The 18,609-nt window shown below is 40.1% G+C and overlaps 1 protein-coding gene and 1 non-coding gene across 2 annotated transcripts in view; both read right to left on the bottom strand.

Annotated features, from left to right (window-relative positions):
* Positions 1 to 8,317: 8,317 nt before the first annotated feature.
* The window catches only part of Grx3 (Glutaredoxin 3), a 39,459-nt gene continuing 29,167 nt past the window's right edge, over positions 8,318 to 18,609 (bottom strand). The window contains exons 8-9 of the mRNA XM_071680690.1: positions 18,281 to 18,368; positions 8,318 to 13,058 (exon numbers count right to left, since the gene is read on the bottom strand). Of these exons, the coding sequence (XP_071536791.1) occupies positions 12,966 to 13,058; positions 18,281 to 18,368 (181 nt within the window). The 3' untranslated portion in view covers positions 8,318 to 12,965. The remainder of the gene's footprint in view (positions 13,059 to 18,280; positions 18,369 to 18,609) is intronic.
* LOC139758881 (U6 spliceosomal RNA) lies at positions 10,590 to 10,692 on the bottom strand. The gene has a single exon (XR_011714963.1). It is a non-coding gene; the product is annotated as a U6 spliceosomal RNA (small nuclear RNA).

Raw genomic sequence — 18,609 nt, 5'->3', positions numbered from 1 at the left:
AGAATAAGCAATTCACTTACGGAAACTGAACCAGGTGTCGTCAAAGAAAACTATTGTTACAGTACTAAGGACAAACAAGTTTAAGAGGACACATACTCACACATATCAGAAAATGATGAACACCTCACCAGTCTAGATGACATCGTCGACAGAACAGCGAGCTAAACGAGAAACGAGCATGGCAACTAGTACTTGGCTTTTCCTTCTAATTCAACCGCTTACTGACGAACACAGCGGCACAGTGGACCCACCAGGTTCACCACGTACAAAGAGAATCATTAAATGATCGAAATCTACCTGTTGACTTAATCCCTACAGTGTAATATATATAGTGTGGAGTTTATAAGCCATATTCGTGTGTTGTGTACTGATGAAGTGGGAAAGAAGAGTATTAGAAACCCGATAAACGTCCAAGACTTATGGCGTACTGAGGATAAGCAATACAAAAACATCGCAAAATGTATTTGTGATACAGCCAACCATAAGGACGGTAATGATTCGTAGACATTCGGTGGAGATTGGAAAATGATTAAGAAATCTCGTACTATGTAATCCAACGGTTACTGAAAATCTCGAAAGAATCGTCAGAAGTTAAAGAAACCTTAGGCAAAACAGTCTTCATATAAAAAGCAAAACAAAAAAATTACGATAATCAATCATAAAAAACGGAACTGAGAACACCTTAGAGAAAACCAATAAATATATTTGAGGGTAAACTTAAACATATATCGATAATCTACTACCGTCATCTCCCATGAAACAAAAAGGATAAACCTCGGTGCAAGTCAAGACTCCTTAAGACGGTAAGCGAAGACTTCTTGAAAGCATCGGAAAACGAAGCAGCTGAGGGTGACAGCATCCCTACGGAGCTTATTAACGATAAGGCCGTGGGAAGAACAGGAACAGTGAGAAAACGAAGAGGGTCTTCATGACTATTCGAGTAAGATGAAATTAAAAGCAAAAACATGAGAGAGAGCACTCAGCTCTCTTTCTCTCTAACATTAGTGGAAGTAGTAGTAGGAAACAAGGTGTCGTATGTAATGGGGAATCATCACTATGGTCACCCGTTACCAACCGGGGTCCGTCTTAGGACCTAAACTTTCCATCTTTTATAAATATGAGACACTGATTTAGGGCTGAATAAATTAGCATCTAGATTTTGTATATGGCACAAAGATCGGGGATGCCATATTATAGATGAAGAAGATAGGCCGAGATTGCAAGAGGGTCTAGATAATGTAGTTGAATCGTCTAGAAACTGTTGAATGATATTCAGCATCAATAAGTATCATGAGCTGCAAGATTGATGACCTCATTGGAAAGATCTGACAAAAAACTGGTCGGCCACATGGTAAAATACACCCCTTGTGTGGGTGTCATTCCCTCCAACTTTAAATTCCTCCAGTCGTGTGAAGCAGCCAAGGAAGCAAATAGGGTTTTTGGATATATTAACATATATGAAACATTGAAAAGCAGAGATGCAGTATTGCCACTATACTAAAGGCTAGTTAGACATCGCCTTGAATATGTTGTGCAGTTGTGGGCCTTTCCACACCTCTCCAATCAACACATACCCCAATGACCACTACACATGACACTTTTGATGCCATAGAGATCTTCCATTTCCAGAAAAGAACCTGAGAAATACAAGAACCGAGTGTACTGGAAAGAAAGAAAGAGCTAAGATATTTTAAGTTTATTGAAATATCAAATTAGCAGCAATGAGGGAGTGGTGATCAGGGCATGTGTATAAGGTAGGACAGTGTCTCTGGTCCTTGGGGAAACTGTGTTTAGGCAAAGGTTTTCTATACATATACTCTACCAGGAAAGCTTCCTTTTTAGTTATATATATATTTTTTTATTACCACACTTCATTAAAAAAGGGGGTGACTATATTGTTGACTGGTTGGTAAGTTTTATTTAATGTATGTATGACTCATGGTGAGGTGCCTGAGGATTGGCGGAATGCTTGCATTGTGCCATTGTGCAAAGGCAAAGGGAATAAAGTGAGTGCTCAAATTACAGAGGTATAAGTTTGTTGAGTATTCCTGGGAAATTATATGGGAGGGTATTGATTGAGAGGGTGAAGGCATGTACAGAGCATCACATTGGGGAAGGGCAGTGTGGTTTCAGAAGCGGTAGAGGATATGTGGATCAGGTGTTTGCTTTGAAGAATGTATGTGAGAAATACTTAGAAAAGCAAATGGATTTGTATGTAGCATTTTTGGATCTGGAGAAGGAGTATGATAGAGTTGCTCTGTGGAAGGTATTAAGAATATATGGTGTGGGAGGTAAGTTGTTAGAAGCAGTGAAAAGTTTTTATCGAGGATATAAGGAATGTGTAGGTGTAGGAAGAGAGGAAAGTGACTGGTTCTCAGTGAATGTAGGTTTGCGGCAGGGGTGTGTGATGTCTCCATGGTTGTTTGATTTGTTTATGGATGGGGTTGTTAGGGAGATGAATGCAAGAGTTTTGGAAAGAGGCGCAAGTATGCAGTCTGTTGTGGATGAAAGAGCTTGGGAAGTGAGTCAGTTGTTGTTCGCTGATGATACAGTACTGGTGGCTGATTCATGTGAGAAACTGCAGAAGCTGTGACAGAGTTTGGTAAAGTGTGTGAAAGAAGAAAGCTGAGAGTAAATGTGAATAAGAGCAAGGTTATTAGGTACAGTAGGGTAGAGGGACAAGTCAATTCGGAGTTAAGTTTGAACGGAGAAAAGGTGGAGGAAGTGAAGTGTTTGATATCTGGGAGTGGATTTGGCAGCGGATGGAAACATGGAAGCAGAAGTGAATCATAGGGTGGGGGAGGGGGTGAAAGTTCTGGGAGTGTTGAAGAATGTGTGGAAGTCGAGAACATTATCTCGGAAAGCAAAAATGGGTATGTTTGAAGGAATAGTTGCGAGGCGTAGGCTATGGATAGAGTTGTGCGGAGGAGGGTGGATGTGCTGGAAATGAGATGTTTGAGGACAATATGTGGTGTGAGGTGGTTTGATCGTGTAAGTAATGAAAGGGTAAGAGAGATGTGTGGTAATAAAAAGAGTGTGGCTGAGAGAGCAGAAGAGGGTGTTTTGAAATGGTTTGGTCACAAGGAGAGAATGAGTGAGGAAAGATTGACCAAGAGAATATATGTGTCAGAGGTGGAGGGAACGAGAAGTGGGGGACCAAATTGGAGGTAGAAAGATGGACTGAAAAAGATTTTAAGTGATCAGGGCCTGAACATGCAGGAGGGTGAAAGGCGTGCAAGGAATAAAGTGAATTGGAACGATGTGGTATACCGGGGTCGACGTGCTGTCAATGGATTGAACCACGGCATGTGAAGCGTCTGGGGTAAACCATAGAAAGTTCTGTGGGGTCTGGATGTGGAAAGGGAGCTGTGGTTTCGGTGCATTATTACATGACAGCGAGAGACTGAGTGGAACGAATGTGGCCTTTGTTGTCTTTTCTTAGCGCTGCCTCGCGCACATGCGGGGGAGGGGGTTGTTATTTCATGTGTGGCAGGGTGGCGATGGGATTGAATAAAGGCAAACAGTATGAATTATGTACATGAGTATATATGTCTGTGTGTGTATATATATGTATACGTTGAGATGTATAGATATGTATATGCGAGTGTATGGACGTGTATGTATATACATGTGTATGTGGGTGGGTTGGGCCATTCTTACGTCTGTTTCCTTGCGCTATCTCGCTAATGCGGGAGACAGCGACAAAGCAAAATAAATAAGTATACTTCATCGCCATTTCCTGCAACAGCCAGGTAGTGCCAGAAAACAAGCAAAGAATGGCCCACTCACTCATATACATATGTATATATATACATAATGCACATACACACACATATACATATTAACATATACACATACATTTATACACAGGTACATATTCATACTTGCTTCCCTTCATCCATTCCTGTCACTACCCTGTCCCACAGGAAACAGCATCACTACCCCCTGCTTCAGTGAGGTAGCACCAGGAAAAAGGCCACATTTGTTCACAGTCTCTAGCTATCATGTGCAATGCACTGAAACCACAGCTCCCTATCCACATCCAGGCCCCACAGACCTTCCCATGGTTTACCCGATGTTTCACATGCCCTGGTTCAGTCCACTGACAGCACATCAATCCCGGTATACTATATTGTTCCAATTCATTCTATTCTTTGCACGCCTCTTACCCTCCTGTATGTTCAGGCCCCGATTGCTCAAAATCTATTTCACTCCATCCTTCCACCTCCAATTTGGTCTCCCACTTCTAGTTCCCTCCACCTCTAACACATATATCCTCTTTGTCAATCTTTCCTCACTCTTTCTATCCATATGTCCAAACCATTTTAACACACCCTCTTTTGCTCTCTCAACCACACTCTTTTTATTTCCACACATCTCTTTCACCCTTTCATTACTTAATCAATCAAACCACCTCACACCACATAATGTCCTCATACATTTCATTTCCAACACATCCACTCTTCTCCATACAACCCTATCCATAGCCCATGCCTCGCAACCATATAATATTGCTGAAACTACTTTTCCTTCAAACATACCTATTTCCGAAATAATGTTCTCTCCTTCCACGCGTTCTTCATCGCTCCCAAAACCTTTGCCTCCTCCCCCACCCTGAGACTCATTTCCATGGTTCCATTTGCTGCTAAGTCCACTCCCAGATATCTAAAACACTTCACTTCCTCCAATTTTTCGCCATTCAAATTTACATCCCAATTAATTTGTCACTCAACCATACTGAACCCAATAACCTTGCTCTTATTCACATTTACTCTCAAGTTTCTCCTTTCACACACTTTTCCAAACTCAGTCACCAACTTCTGCAGTTTCTCCCATGAATCAGCCACCAGAACTGTATCATTGGCGAACAACAGTTGACTCGCTTCCCAGGCCCTCTCATCCCCAACAGACTACATACTCGCCCCTCTCTCCAAAACTCTTGCATCACCTCCTAACCACCCCATCTCTTAAAAAAATTAAACGACCATGGGGACATCACACACCCCTGCTGCAAACCTACCCTCACTGGGAACCAATCACTCTCCTCTCTACCTTCTTGTATCCTTGGGAAAAACTTTGCACTGCTTCTCGCGGCTTACCTCCCACACCATATACTCTTAAGACCTTCCACAAAGCATCTCTATCAACCCTATCATATGCCTTCTCCAGATCCATAAATGCTAACTGTTTTTTAAAGTATTTCTCACACACACACACGCACACACTTCAAAGCATACACCTGATCCACACAACATCTCCCACTTCTGAAACCAGACTGCTGTTCCCCAGTCTGATGCTCTGTACCCTCTTCACACTCTTCACCCACTCAATCAATACACCTCCCACAACATTTCCCAGGAATACTCAACAAACTTATGCCTCTGTAATTTGAACACTCAACTTTATCCCCTTTGCCTTTGTACAATGGCACCATGCATGCTTTCTGCCAATCCACAGGCACTTCACCATGATCCATACATACAATGAATACCCTTACCAACCAATCAACAACTGAGTCACCCCCTTTGTTAATAAATTCAACTGTAATACTATCCAAACCCACCGCCTTGCCGGATTTCATCTTCCGCAAGGCTTTCACTACTTTCTTAATCAAACCATTCTCCCTGACCCTCTTGCTTCTCACACCACCCCAACCAAAACACCCTAAATCTGCCACTCTGTCATCAAACACATTCAGCAAACCTTCACAATACTTACTCCATCTTCTTTTCACTTCATCACTACCTGTTACTACTTGCCCCTTCACCAACGTTCCCATTTGCTCTCTTGTCTTGCACACGTTATTCACCTCCTTCCAAAACAACTTTTTATTCTCCCTAAAGTTCAATGATACTCTCTCACCCCAGCTCTCATTTGCCCTCTTTTTCAACCCTTGCACCTTCCTCTTGACCTCCTGCCACTCTTTTATACATCTCCCAGTCATTTGCACTCCTTCCCTGCAAGTATCGTCCAAATGCCTCTCTTTTCTCTTTCACTAACAACTTTACTTCTTCACCCCACCACTCTCTGCCCTTTCTAATCTGCCCACCTTTCTCATGCCACATGCATCTTTTGCACATGCCATCACTGCTTTCCTAAATACATCCCATTCCTCACCCACTCCCCTCTCATCATTTGCTCACACCTTTTGCCATTCCACACTCAATCTTTCCCGATACTTCCTCGCACAAGTCTCCTTTCCAGGCTCACATACTCTCACCACTCTCTTCTACCCATCATTTTCTCTTCTTTTTTTGAAAACCTCTACAAATCTTCACCTCCACAAAATAGTGATCAGACATCCCTCCAGCTGCCCCTCTCAACACATTAACATCCAAAAGTCTCTCTTTTTATATGCCAGTCAATTAACATATAATCCAATAATGCCCTTTGACCATCTCTCCTACTCGCATATGTATATCTCTGTTTAAACCAGGTATTCCCAATCACCAGTCTTTTTCAGCACACAAATCCACAAGTTCTTCACAATTTCCATTTACAACACTGAATACCCCATGTACACCAATTATACCCTCAACTGCCACATTACTCGCCTTCGCATCTAAATCATCCATCTCTAATTCCCAGTTTTGTGCATCAAAGCTGTTGACACACTCACTCAGCTGCTCCCAAAACACTTGCCTCTCATGACCAGGTGCATAAGCACCAATAATCACCCATCTCTTTCCATCCACTTTCAGTTTTACCCACATCAATCTAGAATTTACTTTCTGCAATATATTCTGCAATATATTCACATGTCACTATCACTGCAATATGTGCAAATGCAGCATTTTCCACAGTAGTTCTGACTTATGTTTAGCAAATGACCTACCACCTGTTGTAAAACCTCATGGTATACTTTTTTCTAAAAGTACCAAAAGAGTATAAAAATTTCCAAAATGTATTTGATATGCAGTATTCTTTAATGTCATTATCATGCACCCAGTTTCATCTAACTGCTTCAAGCATATTTGTTGTTGTTCTTCACTATGCGGAAACAACGTGCTACTTGTCAAACAGTCTTTCAGTTGCATGGACACTGGATGAAACATTGTTGTGATGAAATACTTTATGCATTATTAATTTGAAAGGTAAACAGGCTTAGTTATGCTGTAAGCATTTCTACTTGCTGATATTAATGTATTTCTTAAATTCCAAACTTAATCATACAATCATTCATTATTTCAGTGTCGTTATTCTATTATTACCTACGTATTCCTTTTTAGTCCAAATTTTGAAATGTAACATATGGTGAGAACACTGTCTAAAGACAACTCTCTTGCTTCAGACACTGAATGAAAATGCATCTCAAGACTAAGAGCAGAAATTGACAACGTCTATTGGGAAGATTAAAGTTTCCCAATGAGAAATGCCAAAAATTATATTTCCTGAAGGATTATTTCCGTAAGCCTACAAATTTGCCCAATGATCATTAAAGTATTGGTTGTATTAAAAATTTTCACATGGAAAAAATTATCAGAAGCATCACCTTGTGCAGAGTGATATGGAAGATTTGGGTTGTGAAAAAACTGTGATGAATGTGGGAAACACCTTACACATATGAAAAATCTTAAACATTTGATTGTGCACCATGGTGTGAAAAAAAGTTGGTTGTGATGAATGTAGGAAACTTTCTGCATAAGTGTACTTCAGTTTGTGCATAACAGTATTAAAAAGTTTGGTCGTAATGAATGTGGAAATTTTCTTTTGTGGAAATGATCGTGAAGAGCATTTGCTAATGCACAGTGAAGTGAAAAAGTTTGGGTGTGATGAATGAGAAAATGTTTTGTGCAGAAAGGTGATCTTAATCAACATTCATCTGTGCACACCGGTATAATAGTGATAGTGGAAAACTGCATTTGTACAGAGGAGGTCTTCAGTAACATTTTTCTGTGCACAGTGATATTAAAAAGTTTGCATGTGATGAATGTAGCAAACTTTTTTACAGAAAAGTGATCTTCTACAACATTTATCAATGCAAAGTGTTGTGAAAAAGTTTGGATGCAATGAATGTGGGAAACTCTTTGTGCAGAAAGGTGACCTCCAGAAATACTTGTTTTTCCATGGTGGTTTCTAAAAAATTTGGACAAGATAAATACATAAGAAAACCTTTACAGAAAAGTGATCTTAAAGAGCATTTGCTAAAACAAAGTGGAGTGAAAAGACTTGGATGTTATGAATGTGGGAAAATTATTTAGTGGAAAAATGATCAAACATTTGCTTTAAGTGACAGGTATGGGGAAACTGTTTCCACATTTAGGTTATCTCATGAAACATTTACTTGCACTACCTGGTGTGAAATGTAACAAGTTAGTATTAATTGTTTTTTAATACATCACATGAAATTCCCTTTATTAGGTAATAGGTCCCTGATGCAGTCTGTAGTGAAGCTTGACATATCAAACAGTATTCAGGATGCTCCAGGAATATTATCATCTCTCATCCTAGACTATTGATGTCCAGTTGAAAAAAGTGAGGGCCACAGAAAATGTTGATAGGGCCACAAAGGCTTTGTAAAAATACATACATACTGTATAAAAAGGTATCTAAGTACATAAAAGAACTGCATAAGGTCTATTCACTTTACATAATACAGTTTAATAATAATAGTTTTCTCTATACTTATCATTATTACATAAAATATCGTATTCAATTACCAATTTTTTCTGCTCCTTCTTGCAGGCCACAGGACAGACAAGTTCAGCCCACAGGCAACGTACTTAATACCACTGCTCTAGACACTATATGATGAGTGTGGGACACTGTGAGAAGGTGAGCCTCTCAAACTGTATGGGTAAAGGAGTGGGATGAATGTGATTGTGTTAACACAATAATGATCTCCAGAAACGTGTATTTACAGGAAGCTTGATGGTGGTAAATTGTCTTTGCTGAGGAATCGTTTCCAAAAACAGTTGTGTATAGTATCATGAAAAGTTTTTCAAGGACAGTACGTAAGAAAACCAAGTAAATTCTCAAGTGGTGAGAAAGATACAGAAACTTCTGTGTAAAGTAAAACCTATACTGGACAGTGGGATAGGAAAACTACAGGCAAATTCTTAAGTGGATAGGTGAACTACAAGAAAATTCCCAAGTGAAAAGATGAGTAAAAGGATGGAAACTACAAGTAAAGTCTCAAGAATTGAGTTAAGTAGGGAAAACTACAGTACAAGTAGTCTGAAATGGAAAGTTAGATAGGGATACTTTTCATAGTCTCAATGGGGCAATTAGGTAAGGAAACTACAAGAAAAGTCTCCAATGTACAGTTAGATTGGAAAATGACACGTAAAATCTTATGTGGACAATTAGGTTGGGAAAATACAAGTAGAGTCTCAAGTGGACAGTTAAGTAAGGAAACTACTACTAAAGTCTCAAGTGAACCTTTCAGGTAGGGAAAAGGCAAGCAAAGTCTCAAATGGGCAGTTATGTAGGGAAATACTGTTGAGAGTATATTTGGAAATGCTCCTTTTAAAGTCAGCATAAGAACAAAGTACAGTGAAACTACAAATGTTTGTTTCTAAAAAGCTGGGTCTTACGTTTCATCTCCTTTTTATTACTCTTCTGCAATACACCTAGCTCTTGAATATGATGATGATACATTAGTTAGTTTCCTGCAAATCTACACAATGTACAGGTATTAGATTATCATCATTTGTGAAAACCTACAAAGATTTGTAACATTTGAAGGATTAAAAGTCATCAATTCCTTGGAAACTAACAAGATTAATGACCTGTAGGAAAAGGTTTCTAACAATGAGGAAGAGTCATACAGAGGATATAATGTATTATATATCTGATTTAATAAGACTGAAAAAACTTTATTTCCATTTATTGCCTTTCTTTATTGGTTATAACCAAAGAAACTATGTAGGATAGAAATGTAGGTTTTGAAGGTTGCAATACTGCAAGTATTGAGAAAATTCCCTGTGAATACTCAACTTTGGACTCTATTTACCCTCATATTCAGTGAGGAGGCAGCAGCCTTTGTGAACAAATCAATGATGTTCGTAGTAACTGCTTGTCTTTCAAGGTTCATCCCCGGCCAGTCAACATCTGCCAAGATAATGTCATCAACCTACCCCCTACCAACTACTTAGAACTAATATTCACACACAGGATACCAGCCCAAAGTGGTCACAAGCAGTAAAGGAAAAGGCTTTTGGGGGAGAAAGGATGAGCAGGTAAGGAAAACAGGAAAAATTGCTCAAAGGAAACAGCCTCAGAGAGAAAAGGTATTTCAACCTTCAAAACCTCCATTTCTTTCCCCTGTTGTCTGCCCTATGAGCACTGAGAGCATGCAAAGATGAATGAAGGTTTGAGAAAAACCTCCAAATAAGACTAACCCAATGGCAAAAATAACTATCATTGGTGAACCAAAGGGGCTCTGAAAACAAGCCTAAGAGTAACCCCAAACCACTAAGTATATCCACAATGTCAAAACCTAAGGTACCAGTTGACGAAGGTGGAAGAAGGGTGCCAAACGCCATACTGATTTCCAAATTCTAAGACAAAGGTAGAGGTATCCTTTTGCAACATTTTTCTAGCACAAAACCCATGTCAAACCAATAAATGGAGTTTGAAATACATGAAAAAATGAGGAATTATTCACAATTTGTATATCATCCTTGTACAGGGGTACTGCTAATCTTTTCTGTGTCATTCCCAATTTTTTAACTTACTGGCAAAGACATAAGCTAGACCAGGAGGACTGAAGGACAAAGTTATATGAATAAGAGGTCCTCTCGCAAATCTTGGTGAAATTCTCTTCATGAAACTTCTAAGAACAGATGAAAATGCTACTTCTATAATTAAGTTTATTCTTGGACAAACTGGTTTGAGTAATCTACACAGATCAAGACTGAAAACTCCCCACTTGATTTGTAGATGAAAACAGAACACATTTCCTCAGGAAGGACCAGAGAAGTTAATCTCAAATCTGTTTGTGAAAAAAAAACTATAGTTGGGGTTGCAAGGGGGACCTCACATGCTAACAGCAATACTAGCCTATTTAATTCTATGACCTCTTATTCTTCAAGGCAAGCAATTGTATTTCATGAAAATATGCAGTGGATCTAATAAAGGAGCACATGTTATGTATGTATCATCAGTTAGAACATTACAAACCTCAAGGTGTATGGCAAAACTGAAGAAACCTCTGGCATCAAGGATAAACCCACCTGGGACATCAACCTTACAAAATCCTAAAAATCAATACCTGAGAATGTTTGTCCTAAAAGTTAACTGAAAAAATAATACAAAATGTATACTGAAAGTAAGGCACTGGTGCCTGGGTTATAGAATTTTACTGAGGTGGCACTTCAAGAGTCAGAAATCAGCTGAAATAACCTTCTGCCATATTGAAAACTCTATTGATAGTCTGATCTGGATAAACCATCTGCCCAGACCTAGAATACTCCCTGGAGAAAAAACTAAAGTATCTCTGAATGGAGTCAACATTTTTGTACTCAATTACCTGCCTATTGTCAACGAAAAACCTTAATGTTATCTAGACATGTGGAAAGATTGTATAATGTCTTCAACATAAGTAAATATGACAAAAAAATTATTATTCTCACTGACATGGGAAACAGCGATAAAGTATATTAAGAATGAAAAAATATATATGTATATATTCCTGGGGATGGGAGAAAAAATACTTCCCACGTATCATTCCCTGCATATCATAGAATGTGACTAAAGGGTGGGAGCGAAAGGGCTGGAAATCTCCTCTCCTGTTTTGCTTTTTCAAAAAAAGGAACAGAGAAGGGGGCCAAGTGAGGATTTTCCCTCTAAGGCTCAGTCCTCTGTTCTTGGTGCTACCTCGCTAAGCAGGAAATGGTGAATATGTATGAAAAACTATATATATTTTTTCCAAACATATTCCCCATTTCCTGCATTAGCAAGGTAGTGTCAAGGACAGATAACTGAGCCTTGGAGGGAAAATCCACACTTGGCCCCCTTCTCTGTTACTTCTTTTGGAAAATTAAAAACTAGAATGGAGCATTTCCAGCCTCCCACTCCCACCTCTTTTAGTCACCTTCTACAACATGCAGGGAATACATGGGAAGTATTCTTTCTCCACTATCCCTGGGGATAATAGGGTATCCTTGGGGATGGAAGAAAAAATATTTCCCACTTATTCCCTGCATGTCACAGAAAGTGACTAAGAGGGGAGAGAGCGGGAGACTGGAAATCCCCTCATTTTTATATTTTTTCAAAAGAAGGAAAAGAGAAGGGGACCAAGTGAGGATATTCCCTCTAAGGCTTGGTTCTCTAACGCTACCTCGCTGATGCAGGAAATGGCAAATGTGTATGAAAAAAAATAAAGGCATACATGAAAAGAGTTCACGAAAATAACTTTGGGGATACTGATCTATGAAAAGCCATCTGACACTTGAGCAGCTGCTTGCAGTCCACACAAACCATGGTCTCAGAGAAAATCAAGCTTTGATTCATTGGTAGGGGATGTGTCAATAACACCAGTCTAGTAGCAATTGGTGAACCTGAAAAGATAATCACTGCTGCAAATAATGCCAAATTGTTCAGAAAAGGTTGGTGTTCGTGCTGCCTTTTCACCAAATACAAGAGCTGAGAGAGTCCAGACTCGAGTATTCCCAAGGAATCTTATCAATGCTCTTGGGACAGACTGCAGAGGAGACAGCAGCCATGGAAATGAAACAGGATGTAAATTTTATCAAAAATCTTAACAAGCAACTTCAATAAGCTAAAGGTGCTTTCCTCTTCTGTTGATATATTATTCTTTAATGAATCTGAAATTCTATCAGTTTTTTGCTAAGAGGATGAGTCATATCTAATCATCATGTTAGTTTACTTTTGTTCTTTCACTATACCATCATATTTTGTCATTCAGTTAATTCTGGCCTTCCCTGTAAGATAATTTTGTTAATCAGGTTGATGAATTTTCAAAGGTCCTCTTTGCAATGTGAAGATTATATCTGAGAAGTTTATTCTCCTTTCAAAGTTCCCATGAGCTCTCCTGATGCCTGAAGTTCCTTGATTATATCTAGACCACCAACTAGTTCTCCTTTTACATACACCTGCAAATGTGAAAAATAAAAACAATTACCATACAATACTGATTTACCAAGTTCTCTTACTTCTATAAATGGAAATTTAATGTGGTCATTTCTTACTAAGATGAATCCCTGTTTAATGGTTAAAAAGGACACCGTATAATACTTTGTAGCCAATAATGGGGGGTGAATGTAGGTTTGCGGCACGGGTGTGTGATGTCTCCATGGTTGTTTAATTTGTTTATGGATGGGGTTGTTAGGGAGGTGAATGCAAGAGTTTTGGAAAGAGGGACAAGTATGCAGTCTGTTGTGGATGAGAGAGCTTGGGAAGTGAGTCAGTTCTTGTTCGCTGATTATACAGCGCTGGTGGCTGATTCATGTGAGAAACTGCAGAAGCTGGTGACTGAGTTTGGTAAAGTGTGTGAAAGAAGAAAGCTGAAAGTAAATGTGAATAAGAGCAAGGTTATTAGGTACAGTAGGGTTGAGGGTCAACTCAATCGGGAGGTAAGTTTGAATGGAGAAAAACTGGAGGAAGTGAAGTGTTTTAGATATCTAGGAGTGGACTTGACAGCGGATGGAACCATGGAAGCGGAAGTGAATCATAGGGTGAGGGGGTGGAAATTCTGGGAGTGTTGAAGAATGTGTGGAAGTTGAGAACATTATCTTGGAAAGCAAAAATGGGTATGTTTGAAGGAATAGTGGTTCCAACAATGTTATATGGTTGCGAGGCATGGGCTATGGATAGAGTTGTGCTGAGGAGGGTGGATGTGCTGGAAATGAGATGATTGAGGACAATATGGGGTGTGAGGTGGTTTGATAGAGTAAGTAATAATAGGTTGAGAGATGTGTGGTAATAAAAAGAGTGGTTGAGAGAGGAGAGGAGGGTGTTTTGAAGTGGTTTGGTCACATGGAGAGAATGAGAGAGGGAAGATTGACCAAGAGGATATATGTGTCAGAGGTGGAGGGAACGAGGAGAAGTGGGAGACCAAATTGGAGGTGGAAAGATGGAGTGAAAAAGATTTTGAGTGATCGGGGCCTGAACATGCAGGAGTGTGAAAGGCGTGCAAGGAATAGAGTGAATTGGAACGATGTGGTATACTGGGGTCGACGTGCTGTTAATGGATTGAACCAGGGCATGGGAAGCGTTTGGGGTAAACCATGGAAAGTTCTGTGGGGCCTGGATGTGGAAAGGGAGCTGTGGTTTCGGTGCATTATTACATGACAGCTAGAGACTGAGTGTGAACGAATGTGGCCTTTGTTGTCTCTTCCTAGCGCTACCTCGCACACATGCAGGGGGAGGGGGTTGTTATTCCATGTGTGGCAAGGTGGCGATGGGAATGAATAAAGGCAGACAGTATGAATTATGTACATGTGTATATATGTATATGTCTGTGTGTGTATATATGTATACGTTGAGATGTATAGGTATGTATACTTGCATGTGTGAACGTGTATGCACATACATGTGTATGTGGGTGGATTGGGCCATTCTTTTGTCTGTTTCCTTGCACTACCTCGCTAACGCGGCAGACAGCGACAAAGCAAAATAAATAAAATAAAATAATATCTTATACTTTATCGCTGTCTCCCGCGTTCGCGAGGTAGTGCAAGGAAACAGACGAAAGAATGGCCCCAACCCACCTACTTACACATGTATATACATACATGTCCACACATGCACATATACATGCCTATACATTTCAACATATACATATATATACATGCACAGACGTATACATATATACACATGTACATAATTCATACTTGCTGCCTTTATTCATTCCCGTCACCACCCGGCCACACATGAAATGACAACCCCTCCCCCTGCATGCGCGCAAAATGGTGCTAGGAAAAGACAACAAAGGCCACATTCGTTCACACTCAGTCTCTAGCTGTCATGTATAATGCACCGAAACCACAGCTCCCTTTCCACATCCAGGCCCCACAAAACTCTCCATGGCTTATCCCAGCCACTTCACATTTCCTGGTTCAATCCATTGACAGCACATCAACCCCGGTATACCACATCGTTCCAATTCACTCTATTCCTTGCATGCCTTTCACCCTCCTGCATGTTCACACCCCAATTGCTCAAAATCTTTTTCACTCCATCTTTCTGCCTCCAATTTGGTCTCCCACTTCTCCTTATTCCCTCCTCCTCTGACACATATATCCTCTTTGTCAATCTTTCCTCACTCATTCTCTCCATGTGACCAAACCATTTCAAAACACCCTCTTCTGCTCTCTCAACCACACTCTTTTTATTACCACACATCTCTCTAACCCTTTCATTACTTACTCTATCAAACTACCTAACACCACATATTGTCCTCAAACATCTCATTTCCAACACATCCACCCTCCTCCGCACGACTCTATCTATAGCCCATACCTCGCAACCATATAACATTATTGGAACCACTATTCCTTCAAACATACCCATTTTTGCTTTCCGAGATAATGTTCTCACCTTCCACACATTTTTCAACGCTCCCACAACTTTCGTTCCTTCCCCCATCCTGTGACTCGCTTCCGCTTCCATGGTTCCATCCACTTCCAGATATCTAAACACTTCATTTCCTCCAGTTTTTTCTCCATTCAAACTTACCTCCCAATTGACTTGTCCCTCAACCCTGCTGTACCTAATAACTTTGCTCTTATTCACATTTACTCTGTTTTCTTCTTTCACACACTTTACCAAACTCAGTTACCAGCTTCTGTAGTTTCTCACCTGAATCAGCTACCAGCGCTGTATCATCAGCAAACAACAACTGACTCACTTCCCAAGCTCTCTCATCCACAACAGAATGCATACTTGCCCCTCTCTCCAAAACTCTTGCATTCACCTCCCTAACCCTAACAACCCCATCCATAAACAAATTAAACAACCATGGAGACATCACGCACCCCTGCCGCAAACTGACATTCACTGAGAAACAATCGCTTTCCTCTCTTCCTATTCGTACACATGCCTTACATCCTCAATGAAAACTTTTCCCTGCTTCTAACAACTTGCCTCCCACACCATATATTTTTAATAACTTCTACAGAGCATCTCTATCAACTCTATCATATGCCTTCTCCATATCCATAAATGCTACATACAAATCCATTTGTTTTTCTAAGTATTTCTCGCATACATCCTTCAAAGCAAACACCTGATCCACACATCCTCTACCACTTCTGAAACCACACTGCTCTTCCCCAATCTGATGCTCTGCACATGCCATCACCCTCTCAATCAATACCCACCCATATAATTTACCAGGAATACTCAAACTTATACCTCTGTAATTTGAACACTCACCTTTATCCCCTTTGCCTTTGTACAAGGGCACTATGCATGCATTCCGCCAATCCTCAGGCACCTCCCTATGAGTCATAAATACATTAAATATCCTTACCAACCAGTCAACAACACAGTCACCCCTTTTTCAAATAAATTCAACTGCAATACCATCCAAACCCGCTGCCTTGCCGGCTTTCATCTTCCACAAAGCTTTTACTACCTCTTTTCTGTTTACTAAATCATTCTCCCTAACCCTCTCACATTCCCACACCACCTCGACCAAAACACCCTATATCTGCCACTCTATCAACAAACACATTCAACAAACCTTCAAAATACTCACAACATCTCGCATCACCACTACTTGTTATCACCTCCCCATTAGCCCCCTCCACCGATGTTCCCATTTGTTCTCTTGTCTTATGCACTTTATTTACCTCCTTCCAAAACATATTTTTATTCTCCCTAAAATCTAATGAAACTCTCTCACCCCAACTCTCATTTGCCCTCTTTTTCACCTCTTGTACCTTTCTCTTAACCTCCTGCCTCTTTCTTTTATACATCTCCCACTCATTTGCATTATTTCCCTGCAAAACTCATCCAAATGCCTCTCTCTTCTCTTTCACTAACAATCTTACTTCTTCATCCCACCACTCACTACCCTTTCTAATCTGCCCACCTCACACACTTCTCATGCCACACACATTTTTTGCGCAAGCCATCACTGCTTCCCTAAATACATCCCATTCCTCCCCCACTCCCCTTTCGTCCTTTGCTCTCACCTTTTTCCATTCTGCACTCAGTCTCTCCTAGCACTTCCTCACACAAGCCTCCTTCCCAAGCTCACTTACTCTCACCACTCTCTTCACCCCACCATTCTCTCTTCTTTTCTGAAAACCTCTACAAATCTCCACATTCGCCTCCACAAGGTAATGATCAGACAATCCTCCAGTAGCACCTCTCAGCACATTAACATCCAAAAGTCTCTCTTTCGCGCGCCTTTCAATTAACACGTAATCCAATAACGCTCTCTGGCCATCTCTCCTACTTACATACGTATACTTATGTAATTCTCTCTTTTTAAACCAGGTATTCCTAATCACCATTCCTTTTTCAGCACACAAATCTACAAGGTCTTCACCATTTCCATTTACAACACTGAACACCCCATGTACACCAATTATTCCCTAAACTGCCACATTACTCACCTTTGCTTTCAAATTGCCCATCACTATAACCCGGTCTCTCGCATCAAAACTACTAACACACTCACTCAGCTGCTCCCAAAACACTTGCCTCTCATGATCTTTCTTCTCGTGCCCAGGTGCATATGCACCAATAATCACCCATCTCTCTCCATCCACTTTCAGTTTTACCCATATCAATCTAGAGTTTACTTTCTTACACTCAATCACATACTCCCACCACTCCTGTTTCAGGAGTAGTGCTACTCCTTCCCTTGCTCTTGTCCTCTCATCAACCCCTGACTTTACTCCCAAGACATTCCCAAACCACTCTTCCCCTTTAGCTTCATTTCACTCAGAGCCAAAACATCCAGGTTCCTTTCCTCAAACATACTACCTATCTCTCCTTTTTTCTCATCTTGGTTTCATCCACACACATTTAGGTTTCACCTAACCCATAAGGTCACATGCATCAAACTATATTTTTCTGTAGCTGTTAACCAAGACTTAAAGATGTCAACAGCATAAGATCCATAACTTTGCCTGAGATAGGTACCTTATAAAAAGCTTGTAACCTGGAATCTAAACTAGATCATCACTTGATGAAAAATTCAAACTTTGGTTAAAGAACTTAATACAGATGGCTTGTCTTATTTTCCAAACAATTCAGTCCCTTCTTTCACTTCCAATTACTATATAATGCAGGTAATACAAGTGGTCCAATCCACATACTTTTAATTTGTACATTAGTTACTACTTAATTAAAATCTTACCTGAGGATAAGTAGGCCAATTACTATATGTCTTTAATCCTTGTCGCACCTCCTCATCAGTAAGGATATCAAAGGTATCATATTCTAATCTGCAAGTAAAATACATATCTCAGAAGTCTGTTGCCTGGTATTTAATATTAAGGCTGCATACATGCCAAAAGCTGAAGAAAAATAAATAAATATACCCAAAAATTGCATATGCGCTGTTATATATAGCTGAACAGGACACATTTCCAACAGCACTAAAAAATTATAAAACATTTGTAAAGGGTTGTACTTGTAACATTTGGTGGCTGTTTACTGCACAGCAAGATAGCCCAAGGCACAACT

The sequence above is a fragment of the Panulirus ornatus genome, chromosome 31, assembly GCF_036320965.1.
Source record: "Panulirus ornatus isolate Po-2019 chromosome 31, ASM3632096v1, whole genome shotgun sequence".
Classification (NCBI taxonomy): domain Eukaryota; kingdom Metazoa; phylum Arthropoda; class Malacostraca; order Decapoda; family Palinuridae; genus Panulirus; species Panulirus ornatus.
Note: the sequence above shows the minus strand (reverse complement) of the source record. Positions and strands in the feature narration are given on the sequence as shown.